Source organism: Branchiostoma lanceolatum, chromosome 15, assembly GCF_035083965.1.
Source record: "Branchiostoma lanceolatum isolate klBraLanc5 chromosome 15, klBraLanc5.hap2, whole genome shotgun sequence".
Classification (NCBI taxonomy): Eukaryota; Metazoa; Chordata; class Leptocardii; order Amphioxiformes; family Branchiostomatidae; genus Branchiostoma; species Branchiostoma lanceolatum.
This window is the reverse complement of record NC_089736.1, coordinates 2,925,104-2,945,643: the sequence shown is the minus strand read 5'-3', so window position 1 is coordinate 2,945,643 and position 20,540 is coordinate 2,925,104. Positions and strand designations below refer to the sequence as shown.

The 20,540-nt window shown below is 39.6% G+C and overlaps 1 protein-coding gene across 5 annotated transcripts; it reads left to right on the top strand.

Annotated features, from left to right (window-relative positions):
* The first annotated feature begins 633 nt into the window (after positions 1 to 633).
* Positions 634 to 20,193, top strand: LOC136420389 (cyclin-Y-like protein 1). Of its 5 annotated transcripts, none has more exons than XM_066407273.1 (11): positions 634 to 1,107; positions 8,979 to 9,062; positions 9,748 to 9,771; positions 10,186 to 10,241; positions 11,376 to 11,476; positions 12,144 to 12,179; positions 12,446 to 12,506; positions 12,928 to 13,047; positions 13,872 to 14,038; positions 14,522 to 14,684; positions 15,307 to 20,193. In XM_066407273.1, exons 1-11 carry the CDS (start codon positions 957 to 959, stop codon positions 15,418 to 15,420), a joined length of 1,077 nt encoding a protein of 358 aa, XP_066263370.1. In that variant the 5' UTR covers positions 634 to 956; the 3' UTR covers positions 15,421 to 20,193. The 5 variants fall into 5 exon arrangements, with proteins under 5 accessions (XP_066263370.1, XP_066263369.1, XP_066263368.1 ...); XM_066407272.1 differs by having other exon boundaries at positions 11,370 to 11,476; positions 12,931 to 13,047; XM_066407271.1 differs by having other exon boundaries at positions 11,370 to 11,476.
* Positions 20,194 to 20,540: the final 347 nt, after the last annotated feature.

The following is a 20,540-nucleotide window of genomic DNA, read 5'->3' as shown; positions in this document are numbered from 1 at the left end:
TTAAATTAGCAAACCTTACCGCAATTTGATCTTTGTAATAATAGACAAGCTTACCCAAATATTTGAGAACAATACTTTAGTATGCAGTTTATTATCCTGGGTCCATGGTAAGCAAGCAAAAAGGGAGAGCCAGTGGTAATGACGGAGGATGGTTTTGATTACATATATGGCCTCCGTCGGTCAGTATTGACCATGGTAAAATCCTAATTCACAACAGCCCAACAGCATCGACTATGGCTAAAGAGCCCTATACGAGAATGGCAGTCTCTGCCACAAAAATCACATCTGTAAGCTGATTACAAACACACTGGTAAATATCTCAATGTAATATAGATGTCATGGTAGATCTCAAATCTCAAAGTCAAAGCAGATCTTTTTCAGTGTTTCAAACAGATTTCAATCTGTTTTTCAAACAGGTATTTAGATGGGAATTAGTCATGCTTTCTTCCATTCCTGCTTTTCTGACATCCAACCATACAGAAAAGATTAACATTTTCCATTCCTCCATCTGCTTGGAGAGAAGTCAGTGCTTTTCGACAATCAGGAAGTTGACCCCCATTCTGATCCTCCAACAAAGATTACCCTCAAAGCTCTTTATCTACTACTAGCCCCGAATGACGTCAAGGGTTCAGGTGACCAATCAGGGTCAGTGCTCGGCTTGGGACCGCTCCCTGCACAAGGCCTGAGGATTTCCTGCGTTTTTGCCCCAAATTTCATCGATTTTCCGACACTTCTGGACGTGCAAGGATGGAGAAAAGAGGTCGAAGCAACCTCAGAACTGTTTGGACCCCTGTGCATCTCCTAGCAGCGTGATCGGCTGCTTATTTCGCTGCATTTCGGACGGAAAAGCCCGCCGGTGCCGGCGGCCTTGTGCATCAATCGTGCACGCATCGCGCCCGGACTGATTCTGGTGTTGTTCCAGGTTTTGTCCCAAATCTGACGTTTTTCGACCCAAAATGGGGAACTCGAACGCCTGCTGTGTGGCGCCACAGGGACAGAGGGGGAAGAAGAAGGACAGGTCGGATGTGTACGCGCCTGAACCGGAAGTACCGAAGGAAGAGAGCAGCGCCAACCTCCAGCATATCAGCGACAGGGAAGTCGCCGAAGGTACCCCCCCCCCCATCACATGCGTGCTTGTTGTTGTTATAGAGTTATAAAATCATGTAAACAAGTTTCTATATCTAAAATCTCCTCTTCTAATCCTTCCCCACATGCTTCCTTTAGATTTGACCCAGTTGATCGCACGTATCTTGCGAAATCCCGTGTTAGGATCGTGCTTGTGAAACTGACAAGCAAACAAAGCATCGGCCATGTTCACCGAGCTGGGCTATCAGCTGATGAGGTTTTGTTTCATCGATTTGTTCCAGGCCTTCCCTTTGCCTAGCGTTATCATCAAATATGGACAATGTCAGATCTAAAGCCTATCGGTGGTTTGTCCATAGCGCCTAAGAGATCCCATCGTAGTTGTCCTAAAATTCGCATGACACAACATGACACTCGCCCCCCACCCCACACACATGTAGGGCATGTGCCTGACTTCCATTTTTGACAGCTGGACAGAAATGCCCTGTCCCACATATACTACGGGTCTGTAGTGGTGTACAGTTCTTGTAGCAGCCATTAGGAAAAATTCACACCAGTGCTTTAAATCTAGCTGCATCCCCCGATTTTGAACTTGATTCTGTACTTCCTGTTCCTTGATTTGTTGAACTTCACAGTGTTTACTTTGAAATTAAGAGTACAAATACAGGATCAGTTGTATCTTGGCACAGTACACACAAGTGCAGTGGGCTATCTCTATGTGTGTGAAAGGTCCCTGCAGCTTTTGTTTGGCAAATCATACTAACATTTGGGGATAGTGCCAAGACTCAATATAGGAAAAATAACAATGACTGAATGAGCAGAGAATAAGAATGATAATTCAATGGTTATGAAAATAAAAATCTGTATAGGTTCAGTGTTGTTTAGTGTAATATAACCAGCTGCTGCTGCACCGCGTGCCTGCGAAGCTGGTGTGTTACACTGAATGGCTGAAGGGTGGTTATACCGGCTGTATACACAGATAGGTATTTAGGTAACATCATAACTTATATAAGCTAGCCATTACTACGGCCGCGTGGCGCGTTGGATACACCCGATCCCTCGATCTCGGAAGTTAAGCAACGCGCGGTCCGGACAGTGCTTGGATGGGGGACCAACCAAGGACGTCCGGATTGCTGTAGCCTCACGAAGCTTTCCACGAAATCGTCTTCCGGGAGGGACGTAAAACGGGGGTCCCGTGCTCGAGGAGGTGCCTCAAACACGTTAAACAGCCTCATTACCCTACACATTGGGTACCTGCCTGTGGCACTGGCTGCAAATACACCTGATATTATTATTATTGTTATTATTATATGCCTTCATTTGGATTGACGTTTTGTTTTATTGGGTCAGCTGCTGACTATGAAAAGCCTGTATCCTTAAGTGTATTGGTGAACTGACAAACACCTTCTAATTCTAAATCTAATCAAGTAGGCATTAACTTAATTAGGACAACGTCCAGACTACATGTACATGCGTTGTGACGAACTCACTGATACAGAAACAATTTAGATAAAATTTGGGGCAAATGGATATGTTGTCCTTAGGAACTATACTCGTCTCCAACAAGAAAATACAGTCCCTTCAGCAGTTTCCTTTCCAGATTAAACATTCAGAAAGAGACGTATGTGCATCCTGTTGCAAGCAAAGATGGAAAGTAAAAGTGGAAATACGGGCAAACCTCAGACTGAGGACGAAGCATGACACTTTTTCGTTAGCTATAAGTACAATTCAGCTTCCCTACGGCTCCCTTATCTTTGGCCAAGTACGCCGGGTCGCCCCTACTCTTCTTGATAAGTGTGTTGGGTTCTTTTACATGCAAAGATTTGAAGCTTACACCTGGAGCTCCCTCATACACGGGCCCACCGGCTTTACGTCACCATCCGAAATGAGGAATGCATCCCTTACAATGTCCGAGCTCAGCCGACCCTAGGACTGAGCTCCGATCCAAGGATCCACGGATTTTTAATCAATATGGCCAAGAAACGGGGTTGCGTTACAGCTTGCACCAAGGGAACATGTCTGCTCCCCCCTATACATTGACGTACGGAGCCATATTTAACATCCCCGCCACCATTCTGCCAGCATGTCAGACCTGAGGCGGCCGGTATCCCGACAATGTGGGATAATCTGTCCGATGACATCCACTTAAATATACTCCCTCTCCGTGCCACGTACTGTTATGTGCTCAACCGACATGCCCAGATATTACATCCATGGGCTCCAAATACCCACCTACATTGTACAAGTACTACAACTCAGGGATTTCCCTAAAGAATGGAACAGTGGCGTTCCTCCATCCTGTTCTAATCCCAGCTCCATCCTCCAAGCTGAAGTTGCAGGATGCTGGGCTGTCTCCAGGACCCGTCCTTCCATCCCGGGATGGAAATTTGCTTGTTGGGACAGAAATTCAACTCCTTTGGTCCCAAAAATATCAATTTCATGAGATAAAACTGATGAAAATGTATTTTCTTAAAGCTTAAAATAACAAATTCAACAACGAAAATTACAAAAGTCAGCTTCCAAACAATGAGTGGGACGGAAAAAAATTTAAAGCTGGAGACAGTGACTTCCATTTCATTTGTGTCTGGAAAAAGCAAAATGCTGCTCTCGGACTCCTCTGATCTTGAGGGGTGTGTGCCCCCCTCCCCCCATCCTGCTCTATATTTCTGGGAAGATGCCTTCAACTTGCATGTACAGCTGATAGAACTAGAAGAAATTCTATGATTGTAGGGTAACGTTAACAACCTGATATTTGGTAAGTTGAACAACTTCAAAATTTTTTCCGGGGTTTATGGATCAGAAATTAGCTCAAACATTTGTCAACAAGGCTCAATATCAGTAGTCTCCAACCAGACCCAATAGATTGCAAAGACCGTATCCAACTGGAAGAAGGAGCTTGTAATGCAATCTAAGTGGGTGGCTATGAGACTTTGGTTGGCAATGAAAACTCCTTCTGCCTGTTGGATACGGTCTTTGCCAACCCGTAGGTCTGCTTGGAGACTACAATATCAGACCCAGAGTTATCTATATCACAATATAAACTCCCAGGCAGTCACCATCTACCTATATATCATGTCAATGGTTATCTAAGGTTAGCCATTATGTAAGGGATGAAGGTTATTGACTGAGTAGTGTCGCTGGAGCAGAGTAATCATGGCAGCAATTATATAGCTGTGCATTCACTACATGATCAGGGAGGGTGGAATTGGAAAGACAGGTATTGGAGCTGAACAATTATAGTGGGACATCAGAGTAATGAAGAGCCTGTCATCTCCCAACTGATGCATCAGTGAAGCAATAGATCAGTTTTGTGCATGGGTGATCAGATAGCAGGGAGAATGCTTGAACTTGAAGACAAACACTGTAAAACTACATCTTAGGTAATAAATTTGTTCAAAGCTGTGTAACCGTAAGTCTTAGGGTTCTGTCATCTTTCTGTTGAGGCAATTGCCTTCATCATGTTCATGTAATGAAATTTGAAGATTCTGTAGACTTTTATCTATCAATGTAATGTTTGATCACCCACACCAGGATAGACCTCTAAGTCTTTTCGTGTGCATATGAATATGATGGGTTCTTTAAAATGCTCGAAGTGTGGCTCTACTCAAACACGGGACCTACACTTAACCTGGCAGCTATTGGAATGGCTACGAGGCTAATACTTCGGACTACTGCCTGGTACATTCCTTTCAAAGATTCTGCACAGTGCCTTGGTCTGCGTGGTTGTGTGTGTGACTGACAAGCGTTTGTGTCTCGGATTCCGGGTCACAAACAGAGGTCACAGTCTCATATCCCAGCCTATTATACACGCCAGACGTTTCGTAACAGGTGGATCTGAATAACATGTAGGTGGAAATTCCCAGACTGGCCCAGACAATAACCGATAACTAATAGTTCCTCCTGTTCAAGGACGAATCACACACGCACGCTGCTTTGAATTCGGAAGGAAACTAACATTACATGTAGCACCTGCCAGAAAATTTCAAGGTGAAATATTTTTTTGAATTTGAATAAAGTACATCCATATTAATTGTTGGAGAAAAGTATGGAAGGAAATTGTTAGACAACTACATTGAAGGAAGGGATTTTTTTAATTTTTTTTATTCAAAGAACATAATACAATATAATAAGGGAACCATCCAACTAGAAATTATCATATACAAATAATAAGAGATCAGATATAATAATAGTAACCGAAATTCGGTAATGATAACATAATTCCTCCAACGGAGATGAATAATGTAATGTAACTGAGATTAAGGGATTTCTTACGTGACAAAAATAACAACAGAATTTTAAATGAAACAAGGGATGTTTATTCCGTAACAATATAAGATATATGGACTTTCAACTTGGTACCTGAGAAATTTGGAAAACAACCTTCTATATTCAAACTGACAGGTTGAATATTCCTTCCTCTTTCAGTCTTTGATAGAAATGCATTCTGGGGTAAAGGACAGTTTTCTTCATTCTCTTCAGTTTAAAGTGTTGGGAAGCTAAATGTGAATTTTCATAAACAGGAACAGGGTAATCATCTGCAAGGTATGATAAATGGAAGTAAGTTTTATCTTGATGTACATGTCAATGAGACCATGTCATATGTATGATTCCATGAAGGTCCTTTGGGTGCCATCTTCAATTATGCCTGATGAGTGTTTGATGATATCAGATTCAGATGGCACAATGATATCATCTTTGCCATATTTATCAAATCATAACTGGAGCGTGAGCTTTAATTCTTTAATATCATAAGAATACACAGTCATACATTGTAAGAGGCTTGAAATTCACTCTTTCTGTTAATTTTGTAATTCATAAATGTTTCTTTCAGTCAATTCCTGGTGGTCTATATAGTCTAGACTAGATGGTTTGAGGATTCTTTTAAGCCCATATTCAGACTGGCACCAGACCAATCTAATTTGATGTGTGCTAAACATGAAAGCTGTGCCTGGGGCTTGTTTATGCCTTCGTGCACTCAGTTTCAGCAAGGAGGGCCAATGCCTCAAACTGAGGTTCAATTGCAGACAAACCTGCCCAAGAAGACCACCCAGGGGACCGATAAAACCTGGTCTATGTGAACAGGTGGTCACTACTATAGGTAGGATTCTTAATTTTGGCCAGGTGGTCCTTATAATTATATACAGGTGGTCATCATCACTTGTACAGGTTTGATCGATCGAACCTCCTTGGTTTTAGGGAGTGAACTTAGATCCTCTTGCCTAAATTTCACCATAGAAGTTGTCTGACAACCAAGGAAATAAATTTTTGTGGCCTGAATCAAGAGTCTTCTTCTTCACTGCACCGAGTCTTTATTCTAACAATAAATTTCCGCCAGTTTGCAGAATTATTACATTAGAGAGGAGATTGTGAAACTAGCCTGACTGAGGGAGAATCAAATTGGATAAACCCTTCTGCAAATGAAATTTCCAATACCCCATCTGCCGCCATTGTCTGGGAATGGGCCCATCGAGACAGGAATAGATGCCGGAATCAAATTTATCCTTGCAGTATTCAACTTGCACATCACATTGTCCTGTTGTATTGAGCTGTTATTGCTGTGTAGTTTGAGGTGAAAGCTCCTTTCGCAGATGTGAAATAACAGAAATGTATCTTGACTTGGACCAGTTTTACAAAGAGAAGAGTATGGAGCTGTTAATAGTGTTATCGCTGTGTAGTTTGAGGTGAAAGCTCCTTTCTAGTTTCTCAGATATAAAATGACAGAGATGTATCTTGACTTGAACCAGTTAGACCCCGTCTATCGAGCTTCGCAAATCTGGATTCACCCAAGCACAGGAATGACATGATCTTGATTCGATCTGCTATATCCACCTCCTGAGGTTTATTCACCAGACCTAGCTTTTTTTACATTCATCATGTCGGGCGGGTTGCTCGGACTAAGTCAACCCTCTTCCTCCAGTTGCTACGGTCTGCCATTAAGTAGTCTAGATGGAAGTCTAGAAAGTCTACTTTGCCAGACATCGTTTTTGCATTAGATCTATTGTTACCATATTGTCATTGATATAAGTTATGTTATCTTACTTGCAAACAACAATGTTATTTTAACATTGCCCAAATGAGAGAAAAAAATGTTAAAGTTAGAAAGCGTCAGTCCATCTTGACATTCTGAAAGATTCAGACGGCTTTCCGTACAAATTATGATAAATAGAAATAGGCTGCCTAGTCACCTTACATGCAGAGACAGTAACCCTCATCCAGGGGGGCCACATCAGAGCTCATGCTGTTAAAACAAGTGTACACCCCAGGGGGGCCACTTCTACTGGTGGTAGTGTGATTTCCATCATTTGTCTGTGCAGACGCCTACTGTAACTGCAGTTATGTTTGCAGGATTTAATTTCGCGGTAGGGAGAAAATGGAGTGTCTGCGGTGGTTTTAAGATCGTGGTTGAAACCCAGGGGTAGTTGGGGAGAAGACAGAACAAGCATTTTGGTTGGTCTTGAGTTTGCGATGAGACGGTCACCGCAAAAGCCGCAAACATAAATAGTCCATTGGCCAGACCTCAAAATTTTGCATATGACTACCACCTAAAACCACAGCGGAAATGTCTGGATTTACAGTAGTGTGATTTCCATCATTAGTCTGTTCAGACTGGCTTACTGTATTTGCCAGACAATCAGTGGAGAGTGTTGGGGTGTTATCAGTGGCATCTGTTCAAATTGGCAGACTGGTGATTGTGTAGCTGGTGATGAAGGGGTGGGAGGGGGGTGGAGAAGTGTCTGTAGTTTATTTAATCACTCATTTTCCTCGTCTATCAAAAGGGTTTTCATGACAATAAAGAACATGTTGTACTGTAGCAACGACAAGCATATGTAAACAGTACTCCCCACGATATTACTAGATACATGTAGTAACAAACACGAGGAAGAAGTAAGGATTTATTTGAGCTTTCAAATTGGTCCATCTCCAATCAGAAGTTGGGGTGAAAGATGATGCACTTCTGTAGAAAATGTCACAGAGGTATACTTGTAAACAAAAAAATAGCTGGTAAAGGCTTAAACAAATTAAAGAATCTTCATTCCTCCTAAGCCTCCAGGCAAGTCCATAAAACCCCAATTCGAGGATTTTCCAACTTGTTCTTACATTTGTATTATCTTAGTAAGTTATTATGTTAAGGTGTTATATGTCAAACTTAGGTATCTTCATAAAGGAAAGTTGATACTCTCTCCAGAGAGCCACTAACATAAAACCAGGGTTATGTAAAATCTGCCCTGAAACATCTATCTGCAATAACTCACTATTTCACAACCAATTTCAAGGACAATTGAACACAATGTTGGGAAATTCAGCCTGATCCATCACTGTGTCAGTCGATAAATATTTGCCCTCCACGGACCCACAAGCAGTTTGGGAATCCTGTCTTCTCTAATGTTATTACTGGTTATAAGACAGATGTAAGCTTTATTTGTCCAATATATGTGGCTAATTGATGAAGAGTTTTTGTGCGTTAAATCCTTCAAGTGTATCATTGTTATCTATATTTATTATGCCCGACTGAAGAATGCAAGTTTTATACCCCAACAGATGAATTTTAATGTCTGGTTTTAATCAGGATCACAGTCGATCAACCCGGGGCGGAGGTGTTCAAAAATTCAGTTTTCCCTTCAGCTACAATGTATTGTTGGTTGGATAAACTCATTACCACCAAGTACAGTGGGGGCATTCTCAATATAATATATGTCATGTAGCTTTAAAGATTACAGCTACATGTACAAATGTAGATGTGCAAAGGTTAGGTGTAACAGGTCATTCTGTGTAATATAACCAGCTGTGTGTTGCACCGAAGGGCGGTTATACAGATACAGATAGATATATACAGATTCAGATTGTGAATTTATGCCGATTTGTCCTGACAAGGAAAATGTTTTTGTTTGTTCCAGACCATGAGGAGGACCCGTCCAACCACCCCCGAGCCAGTACTATCTTCCTCATGAAGTCTACTGCACCCAACGGAAAAGTACTAGGTAAATACATATAGTCACAGCTGGTTGATATGCATTCAATCTTGATTACTTGTGTCTTTAATTTTTTCTTAATCATGAGATGGTAGGAAGAAAATACTCATGGTTCTTGTAAGAATTTGACAGATTTTCAGTGAGAAATTGCAAAGGGTTGGAGTTTGAAGAGAAATTTTGACCTGTTAAATCCAGTAATAGATTTTTGCCAGTGACTGTCGCAAAACATTGTTTGAATGTCTGAAATACAAACAATACATCAATAACTTGCAATACTTCTATGCTCTCTAGTGGTAGTGCTATTGATAATATGTTTGCAAACTGGTACCATTATGTTACATTAAAAGATTATATAACCTCCATGGTACAGGTATAAGCTACATAACTGACATACATGTAATTCTGCCAACTGACATGTCTGCCACCTTGAAAAACATGTCCAAATTCAATGCATTCGTGTATACCTGGGGGTGTGGCACTAGAAATCTCTCAAGTACTACAGTTGTACATGTATGATTTTCAAAGTGGCAGGGTTATGCATATTTAAACTGGCGGATAGACGTTTAATGGAGGTTTAGCAATGTAGATAACCAATATTTAATACATATACCTAAGGTTGTTTCTCACTACACCAGTTGTAATATAATTTAAGTTTTTCCTACTTTTTTAATCCCTAAACAATTTTGTTTTTCAGAACTAACCTCCCACCATAGATCAGGTTTGTGTTGACTTTTAATTTTTTATCCAAAAAAACAAAAAGTTTATATTATATAGATTTATTATCATTTAGTTGCATCCAAGTAGTTTCTATTCTTGACATTGACTCATCCCTAAAGGCTATGTGTGTCTACTTATCTTTGTTTAACCTTGACCTTATCTGTATCTTAAGGTTGTGGTACAAAAAGGGACTAAAGTAGCCTTAGTTTAGACTGCTACTTAAAACATAGTTTCATCATGGTTGTGAAAAATGTGCTCCCAAATCTGTTAGGATATTGCAGATATTTTAATGTACACCCATACGAGCTCTCTAGAATGCTGTCTTCTGCACAAGTCATGTACAATGTACATGTATACTGCTGTGTACTGTATACTGGTGTAGAGATATCTTTGAACAATCTCTGCTTTTTTCCAGATGGTTTGTTGGTGCACCATTCTTCGAAGAAAAGAAACAATCATCACATTAATCATGTAAGTATGGTGCTACAATGTATATATAATGTTTTTGTTCTTAGGTGAAACCGTTCATGCAAAGATTTTAAGTCAGTAAACTTAAATTTGTAGATGGAAGCTTGAATGCCTAAAGCATAAAAAGGTTCAAAAAGAGTAAGCAGAGGTAAATTTACAGGTATCTATATCATGTCAACTCTCATGATTTTGTAAAAAGTTAAAGCTAAATTTCTGTTTTCAACTGCACCATACATTTCAATAGATAGTGACTCAACAACTACAAATTTCTATCATTTACTGCGCAGAAAATAAAAATGCAGAGGGATCATCTGAATGATAGAGACTACATGTACATGTACTCAGCAAGATACTCCTTTGTATGACTGTAGTAGATATGTTTTTGTATCAGAGTTGACTTCTTCTCATAGCTTCTAAATGAGACAAAGTTCAGCAGGCCTAAAGTGCACACATGAGCTATGCTGACATTTCACAAGGATAATTCAGTCGTCATATCACTGTTACTGCAATCGTTTTGCTCATCTGTTATAACCCAAAACATCAATTTCAATCCTGCATGTTGGCCATTCAACATCAGTAGCAGTCAGAGAGCTGCAAAGCCTGAAACCTTTTCAGACAATGTCTATAGAACATGAATGGTTTCACCTAGTTATGTCTATATACAACACGTTACATTTCAATGTGTTGCTCTATCCCATATGATTTTATGTCAACAAACACATTTGTATGCACTTATTTGTTTGTATCTATGTAGAAAAGTCGCTGTACTTTTGTTGTATCAATAACGATTGTATGATATTAAGCATCTATTTTTCATCTCAGAGGCTCTTGAGTTGGTAACCTGGGTACCATCCTCCATAGTTACCGCTGGCTTTCTCGTTTCACTTGCTAACCAGAAAGACAGCCAGTGGTAACTACAAAGGATGGTGCCCAGGCTATGATGTCAAAGTAGATCTATTGGAGGCAATACAGTATCAAAAGGGCCAACCCGTATCCAAAATGCCACCAAAGTCCTTTTGGATACTCGTTGGCCCTTTTGATACCGTCTTGCCACCGATAGATCTGCTTGGAGATTGTCCTGGATATTGAATTGATGGACTTTTAGACTGAATTTGTGGATTCTCTTCCCAGCAACAGGAATCGCCCAACAACCTGAATAAGAAGTTCAGCTCCTGTTCTACTATCTACATAGACGACAGCACAGTCAGCCAACCCAACCTCAAAAACACCCTCAAGTGGTGAGGACTGTTTATTTGTTTGGAAACTTACATACATGTAGCCCCTCACTGTTTAATACTTGACATTGCGGTGTACATGTAGGTTCAGTCGAACCTGTACTATTTATCTATAACTGACTATTTATATTGGTTTGGCTGTTCAGCACACACAGCCAGGGCTGCCCAACTATACTAGCCTGTGGTTATTACAAAGGACTAGCCCTGCTGACATGACAAGTCAAGACATTACAATCATGGAATTTTGACATAGACAGTATAACGAGCTATAACAATATTCTAAGTACATGTGCATACAAACTAGTGATCAAACCTGTGCCCTGTCGTGAGTCTTTGGCAGTCCCTTGCATTATTTTACCCATTGACACATCAAGCATTAAGAACCCTGTCTGTAATGGCCACCTGTCCACTGTGACCAGTTTCTTCAAGTTCAAGTCCCTTGAATGGTCACTTTTGACTGTGACTCTACTTACTACTTTCCAGTTTCAATGTGGATTATAATTTATATGTTATATGAATGGATGAATATGATGGCAAAAGGTAATGCAAAGATTAGAGATCTTGTTTTCAAATGTTGTCACAGAAAGATGACAGAAAATAGATAAAAGATGTTCCTTTTTTGCTGTGATGTAGTATGATTTGTGCTAAGCCTTCTATTGTATCTTTTCAGTGTTGCTCTTGCCATTTACTACCACATAAAGAATAGGTGAGTCAAGTTGTTCTTATCTAAGATTTGCGACTGCAATCAATTTGCAAGTAATTGAAGTACAAGTAGTGAAATCCATTCAACTAATTAATCTCTTGCAGTTACAACAATAATTCTTAATAGAAATTGTTGTTGTAAGTATCCAAAGTGTATTTCAGATTTTGTAAAAAAAACATTTGAAAAGCTGTCAGATTCAATGCAACAGCACATTTTAGAAAGCGTTGGAACATCTTTTGTGATATTTTTATTTTTCCATTCTTCCGCAGGGACAAAGAAGAGATTTGCAAAACTCTGGACATATTTGATGAAAAGCTTCATCCTCTAACAGTAAGTACTTGTAGATTACTGCAACAAAACTGTGTTGAAAAGTCTGGTGGACTACAGAGGATTCTTTTATGATTTTACCCAATGCAATGATGCTATATGTACAGAATGTACTCTATAGAACACAAAATAAAGCACTTACCAACAGGAATCCATTATTTGGAATACCATTCTGTGTGTGTTTAGTCATTTGTTCAACCTTTCTGACCACATAGATTTCATAATGAAGACAACTTAAGTTTTATTTTTGCGGCGGTTCCCAGAGGATGTCATCCATACAATCAAATCAACATGGCTTATGCTTTTATGAAGACTAAGTCATAATGATAGTTGTTTTTCAGTGACTGTCGTAAAATTGTTGATGACTGTACAGACGTATCTGTACGTTTATCATGTTTCTAAAATGTACTGTCATGTTTTCCAGAAGGAGTCGGTACCAGACAACTATGATTCAATCGAGCCTGAACACAGACACATCTACAGATTTATCAGAACTCTGTTCAGCGCTGCACAGCTCACTGCGGAGTGTGCCATCATTACTTTGGTAAGTTTCGCATTTCTCTATCGTCTATTTATCTGTTTATTAGTTTCAGCATGTTGTTACAAGCCAGGGTTGCCCAACTAGCGGATGGCTATTTCTAAGGGCTAACCCTGGGCAAAATACATTCAATATGCTACACACATAATCAATTGTTTAAAAATGACATTCATATTTACATTGTATCATGCATTTTATGCACATATGAAATGTTAACATTCAAGAATTTCCAAGTACATGTACTTACAAAGTTAACAACGTAGTGCTTATACAGGTTTTGTCAAATTTTGTTTGTTGTTTCTCAGGTTTACCTTAAAAGAGTGCTAAGATCTGCCCTGAAACATCTATCTTCTGCAATAAATCACTATTTCACAACCAATTTCAAGGACAATTGAACACAATGTTGGGAAATTCAGCCTTTCCATCACTGGTGGCAGTCGATAAATATTTGCCCTGCACAGACAGAGGGTTGGTCTCTGCCTTGCCTTACTGTGCCCTAGACACAGATGATAACTACATGATTGTACTTTTACCTTTACCTTATTATCTTCACCGAGAAGATTATGTTTTCGGTTACTCCAGCTGTTGGGTGGGTCTTTATGTATGTCAAGAGTATAACTTGAGAAACCTTTGATGGATCTTCATATTTTTTGGTAGGTGTGTAGGGGTTGTGGAAAGGAAAGTCAAGTTCAAAAATGGTTCATTTACTATGAAATATTCATGACTGTGCAATATTTACGTTGGTTTTTTCTCAGGTTTACCTTGAAAGGTTGCTGAATTTTTTTTCAGAAGGATTCATGTGTACAATACTTTCATTTGTTGTTTCTCAGGTTTATCTAGAAAGATTGCTGACGTACGCTGAGATCGACATTGCGCCGTGTAACTGGAAGAGAATCGTGCTGGGTGCCATCCTGCTGGCGTCAAAGGTTTGGGACGACCAGGCAGTGTGGAATGTCGACTACTGCCAGATCCTCAGAGACATCACGGTGGAGGACATGTAAGTATTACAAACTTAACCTTCTCCCTCCTGCCTTACTCTGTAATCAACACAGAGGAGGGTGCCAAATGACTATTCCAGTGTGCTTAAGGTTAAAAATCCCTGCTTGCTTGAGCTCTTTTACCAGGCTATTAGCTAGCTAGGCATCAAGGCTTCCTCTACATTGTAGATCTGGATGCCCAACACTAAGAAAACAAAGGAATTAGACCCTCCTTTTGCAGGGGACACCCAGAGAACACCCTGTTTCCCTGGTAATTATACACAATACACATGTACCCCCCCCCCCCCCCAAAAAAAAACCAAACACGCTGCCTTTGTTTTTTTAAATCTCATACCAAACACTGGGACATCATATAAATTGATTGACACGAAAAGTCAGTGTTAATCCATACTCCCACCTCAAAAACTTTTCGATGCCCTGTCATCCTGGGTTCTAGGGCAAAAACCCTTACCATTATGATAACCATTATATTTTTTCCTCAGGAACGCCCTGGAGCGACAGTTCCTTGAGCTGCTGCAGTTCAACATCAACGTCCCCTCCAGCGTCTACGCCAAGTACTACTTTGACCTGCGCTCCCTCGCCGACGCCAACGACCTCATCTTTCCCGTGGAGCAGCTCAGCAAGGAGAGGGCACAGAGATTAGAGGTGGGAGAAACTGATGGTTACTTTCTTTTCCCTACTGAAATCTTGTCAATCGTCGATGAAAGATTTCAGTTGGGGAAAGAATTTGTATTGGCATATTCAAGTCAGAGGGCTCAGAGATTGGAGGTGGAATGAATTGATGGTTACTCTAACTTCTTCCTGTATTCTCTGATGCCATGGCCTAGGAGGTAGAGACTGTTTGCCTTGCATTTGAAAGATCTGATGTCAAGTGCCTAAATTTTGGGGCTTGTCTATCATTAGCGTATAGTTATAACCTCACCAAGAAGGTTATGTTTTGAGTGCTTTTTATTTGTAGGTTGGTGGCTGTATATGTTTCCAGCATAACTTGAGAAAGTGTGGATAGACCTTAAGTTTATGATATTTGGTAGGTAAGTAGGGTTCGGGAAAAGCAAGGTCATGGGTCTCCTAGCAACTTTCTACAGTACTTCAGCAGGACTTCCGGTATTGATATGTTCTGGACATGCTTTGGTCATGGTTTTTGAATTGTAGATAGTTTTTGTTGCAAATTTCATCATATCCAAAGAAGATTCAAGTGTCTTGAGCAACTGCAAAGTTAAAGAAAGGATAAATGAAATTAAAGTTCGTTCGATTTGTTGTTTTCCAGGCTACCTCCAGAGCATGTGAAGAGAAGATGAAAGAAGGAAACAAACCTGAACTGAAGCGGACCGTCAGCGCGGAAAACATGTCTCCCCGCCTGAGCAGGGTAGTTCTGTCATAGCTCCGTCTTAGACCCATGTATTTAAGACTTTTAGTGATAAGGAAGTCACATCCTTCTTAAAGCCACGCCAATTTGATTTGTTGGTTCTCTGATTCTTAAGAATTATACTTATTATGATTATTCTTAACCTCTAGCACACTGAAGTAGTCGTTTGGTTCCCAATTCCCTATTGGTTACAGAGTTAGGCAGCAGGGAGAAGGTTAACTGGGAAAACATAATGAAATCAACGTCTGAAGAGCAGGTTTAACATTGCCTTGGTGCACTCGGTATTATGGAGTGAATACAGTCATATTTAGACTAGTTTTCCACCCTGGCCTCTGCTTTCATGATGTCTGCTTGGTATATTTTCACTAGCCTCTACCAGGCTCCGTCCGATCGTTGGGAAAATAGTAGAAATCAGCCGCTGTACTTCGCTATCCAGGGTAGGTCCGCTATACAGTAAGGTTCCATTCGATGGATGGCAGATTGGACCCTCTCTCCGTAGCTAACTCCCTTGGCACACTATTCACTCTATTGGGCCAATTTCTACTATTTTTCCAGCCATCCCGCGGAGCCTGGTAGAGCCTATATTTTCACCATAGTTGTAGTAGTCCACTGTGTTCTGCTGCTGCAGTGGTCTGAACACCCGGCAGCTGCAATCAGTCTTTCTTCAAATCTCTCCCATTGATCACAAACTGCCCTGGTTCCTGGTTTCCTTTCTGACCACAACGGTCTTATTTTCACCTTAAGATATCCGTGAACCAAGAAAATAAATTGGTGTGGCCTAAAGGTGGAAGGAAATGTGACGATTTTAACTTTTCCTACTGTGGACAGTACATGTAAGTACATGTAATAAGTATTGTCCTGTAAATGGAAGAACTTAGTCTTAGTGTTAAGTCTAAGGAAGTCGTAGAGTTAAGGAAGACTCCTTTAAGAAGTTGTCCTTCATGTCTTGGAAGGAAATAAGCTGCAATGCAGAATCTAGTAGGAATCTTAAGGTTATTTTTGGTTCTCAAAACATATGAATCATCACCCTTTCCATGTACATGTAGCAATGCCATATTTAAGAATTCACAGCATTTGTTACACTGATCACAGTGCACAATCTCCATACAGATGTAGTAAGAGATTTTTTAAATTCTTTTTATTTAGCTTTTAAAGAAAAGTAACAAACAAAATCAGTGAACCATCCGGCAATAAGATATAGAAAGGTCTTTTGCTCCACAGAATCAAGAGCTTGATAAATGTTATTTTGCGTTTTACATCTGCTTGGAGATTGCGCAGTCTAGTTTAAAGATGTGTTTCAGGGTCTTGATCATGATTATCATCTAATAGGAGGGAAAATATTTAAAGAAGGACATGTAAAATGAGAAAGTCAGGACAACTTGCACAGCAAAGAGAAAACCAAAGATGGTATTGATAAGAGAGCTGCCTGTAATGGTAGATATGTAATTCAGAGATGAAAAATCATTTGGTGTCAGTAAATTTTTTCAGTGGAATTGCTTGATCAGGGTAAGAAATGTCACCACTAAATTTTCCAACAGAAGGAAATTACCATAAACCTTTGTAGAAAATGTCCCCTTTTTTTCCGCGAGTCAATGAATCAATGATAAACAGAAACCGTGTTCAGATTGATTATTGAAATGACACTGTAGTGATATTTGAATTCGATCTTAGACATCTTACTGAAATAAGACTGTCACCAGAAACACACTGCAAAACTCGACGGTGTTACTAGCTTAAAAACTTTTCTTAAGGTTAATCAAATCTGCAACTGCTACAATTTTAGTACAAACATCATTAATACAATGTCTCTATCAAATATGTGCAAGTCCATGACATGTATAGGTCCACTTTAAAACTGTATGATAGTGAAAGGCAACAGAATTCAGTTTTTGGAATTTGGAAGAGTAACTTCTTTTAGTGTCACTTGAACTGTTCCTTTCTGGTAGGTTCTGGGACAAGCTTATATTGCTTTCCTTGAAACCTGAACTATCTTCTTTCTGTTTGAGAATAAGCTGTCTTCTTGCCAGAAATTTAGTTCACCGTTCTTTGATTTAGCTTTGAAATCGAGTCAAGACTTCATCTCATGCTTTGCTCCAGATCTACCAGAAAGAGATGGTGTGCCCAATCTAAAAAGAAGTCAAATATTCGAATTTTGTTGCCTTTCACTTCAGCTAAAGCTGTAAATAGACTGGGGTACTTGAATGGTATATGTTTGAAATGTACTGTATGGTCCAAACAACTTGAAGGGTTTTCATCAACTTTTCATTATGTTAACTTTCTGTTATCCATGCGAAACTACATCTTGCATATGAAGCGTACTGTGGAATACGTGAGCACGATACTTCATATTTGGATTAAAATCTGTTATCTTATTGGAAAAAAGCTTGTGGCACATATGATATTATACTAACTGTCTTGTAGAAAAGATATTTGTAACTTTAAGTACAGAAAGCTTCAGTGCAGTATGATGCCATTTGTTCTCCTGTAGGAATTTCTTTAATATTTACAAAAGAATGTGTACAACTGACTCCAAATACGGGCATGTAGGTGTTTAGCATCGGTCAGTTGCTGTGTGAAGGTCAATACATGTACAAGGTCATGTGAAGGTCAATACAAGGTCGTGCATGGACCAATGAGAGACGGTAAAATCTGGCTTTTTGTTTCCTTGTGCATATGAATAGGGAATTTCATGTAACTATTAGGCAACTTACGGTATTTGATTTGGTGCCCTTCCATTTCAGTATTTGCGATAGAATGCGCACAGTGATATTTATCAGTTATCCTGTAGTTTTCAAAGTATGTATAAGAATTCGATATAAAACAGAAACATACTGTCTTACTTTTAATTAATTTTCAGCAAGAATCACTCAAAGTGTTGTACAGCCTGGAAATGGTCAATTAGGATGTAGTTTCTGTTCAATATTTGACCATCATGGTAAATGAAAATGTCTACTTTGCTGAAATACATAAGCAGTATAATGCTAAGTTGTACAATGCAATTGATAGTCATGATAACTTAAGAAGTATACTTGCTTATTTTCTTGTAGCTTAATAATCCAAAGTCAATCCTCAGAATAATTTTTCAGCATACATTTCTCTGTGAACATGTTTGATCTGACTTTGCTGTTTTTGGTTATTGTAAACTTCCAGAAAGCTTGTAGCTATGTGTATTTATTATCAACATTATGACCTATAGAGCTTTGTCCTTATACTGTACATGTACGTGCTCAAATTACAAACTTTCTGCATTTTCGAAAGCATAAGAGATTATCGGATAAGATTTAAGGTAGAATAGCATACTTGAACCATTAGAATCGGCATTTGTGGAGAATTGTGAGCAGCATTGTTATCCAATCATGATACGATATTCGTTTTTACTGTTTAAGTATTCTGTTCATATTTGTTAATCTTGTAAGAAACTGTGAATGTATAAATATATGTAAATTGTGTACATTGTCTCATGGAACGTTAGAATGCCCACTGTGTACAGAAACTTAGTTGTCCTCTCAAAACAGAAAATTGTTCTGTTCTTTCCTGATTTGCAACAGAAGGAGATACAGTCAAACCTGGTCAGGTAACCACCTGCTACAGGAAACCACCTGGCACAGGCAACTACTTGCCACAGCCACAACCACCTGCAGTACCAAGCCACATTATGGCCCGATTTACACAAGTTTTCAGAGTCAACTCAGGGCTGTGTGTGAGGAGCTTTGGGCTACTCAAGTGCAGTTTTCCTACAAGAAAACGCTACTTGAGTGGTCTAGGGTTCTCCTTGCACAGTCCTGAGTCTACTCCAACTCAAAAACGTGGGTGTAAATCGGGCCTAAAACAGTCCCATCCAATTTACACAGTTAAATCCACCCTGTCGTGAGCAACCACCTGTCCTTATCAACCAATTTTCTCACTCCCATGAGTGGTTGCTGGATCCAGGTTTGACTGTATCCGATTTGAAATCATTACATGCTTTAGGCGTCTCGAGAGCTTAAGTCCAGAGGACTTGATGATTTTGTGCAAGCAAAATGATAGAAAACCATTCAAAGTTTTGAGCTTGTCCCAAATATACATACAGAAGAAATGTGTACTTCTAGAACTGTGCATGTAGAATTTGCGACAGATTGACAATAGGTTGTCTCCTTGTGCCTTGCGAGGTAGTAGGGCACGCAGCAATGTATCCGGGGAAATTTCATAGTGGCATGATCGCTTGAGGCTTGTTCTGGTCAGAAACTGGCTAGAAATGAGTAGAATTAGGTGCTACATGATGTTATATTATGAGAGATCCAAATCGAATACAGTTTAAGGCCACACCAATTCATTTGCTTGGTTCTCGGAAATTTCAAGGTGAAAATTCTGTAAGCAGAGAAGATCAACGCAGACCTGAGAGTAAAAGTTGACTTGTAAACTCACTCTCACATACTGTGTGCACCAAGGTACAGACTTTCTCCTCAGCCTCCTAGCCAATAGACCGATCCCGACTGTACATCAGCCAATGAGAGAATGCCAATTAACCGTTCCACTAATGAGAGAGTGACTGCATGTGCATTGATATCAATTTTTTATGTTTTTATTTTGCATTTCTACATTTTGACAGAAGTGGGTATGGCTATGAGATCGGTCTATTATCCAAGAACTAAACAATTTAATTGGTGTGGCCCTAATAACATGACAAGGATGGGGGATGAAATACATTTTTATCAGGATGCTGCAGTATAGAGAGTCTACATATGTAGGAAGTACCTGTGATATATGTACATCATTGTGAAGTGCTGGAATACACCTCACTTCTATGGACTTTGGAAATGTGTGTCATTTTCTTGTGTCTCTTTTTATATATCATACGTATGTTTTGAGTGTGAATGGTTGGTCAATAATAGTACAGCAGACTACAGGTCTATATATATGTACATGCAAAGGAATTAAACATTATTTCTACCACTCTTCAAAGAGACAAAAATGTATTTTGGCAGACATTATAAATCATAGGAAAATCATCTAGGAGACGTGTTTGGGACACCACTTGAGCGTAAAGGGAGGAACTTTTTCACATATTAGTTCTTAAAACAATAAAAACGACACGTATAATACGCAAGCACATAAAATTGAGAATTATTTTTTGGCGAAGCTTCAGGAGCAAGGCT

Coding starts and splice junctions, on each gene's coding strand:
- LOC136420389 (XM_066407271.1), top strand. CDS start 957: ATGGGGAACTCGAACGCCTGCTGTGTGGCGCCACAGGGACAGAGGGGG. Junction 11,477..12,143: donor CTCAAAAACACCCTCAAGTG/GTGAGGACTGTT, acceptor GTATCTTTTCAG/TGTTGCTCTTGCCATTTACT. Junction 12,180..12,445: donor TACTACCACATAAAGAATAG/GTGAGTCAAGTT, acceptor ATTCTTCCGCAG/GGACAAAGAAGAGATTTGCA.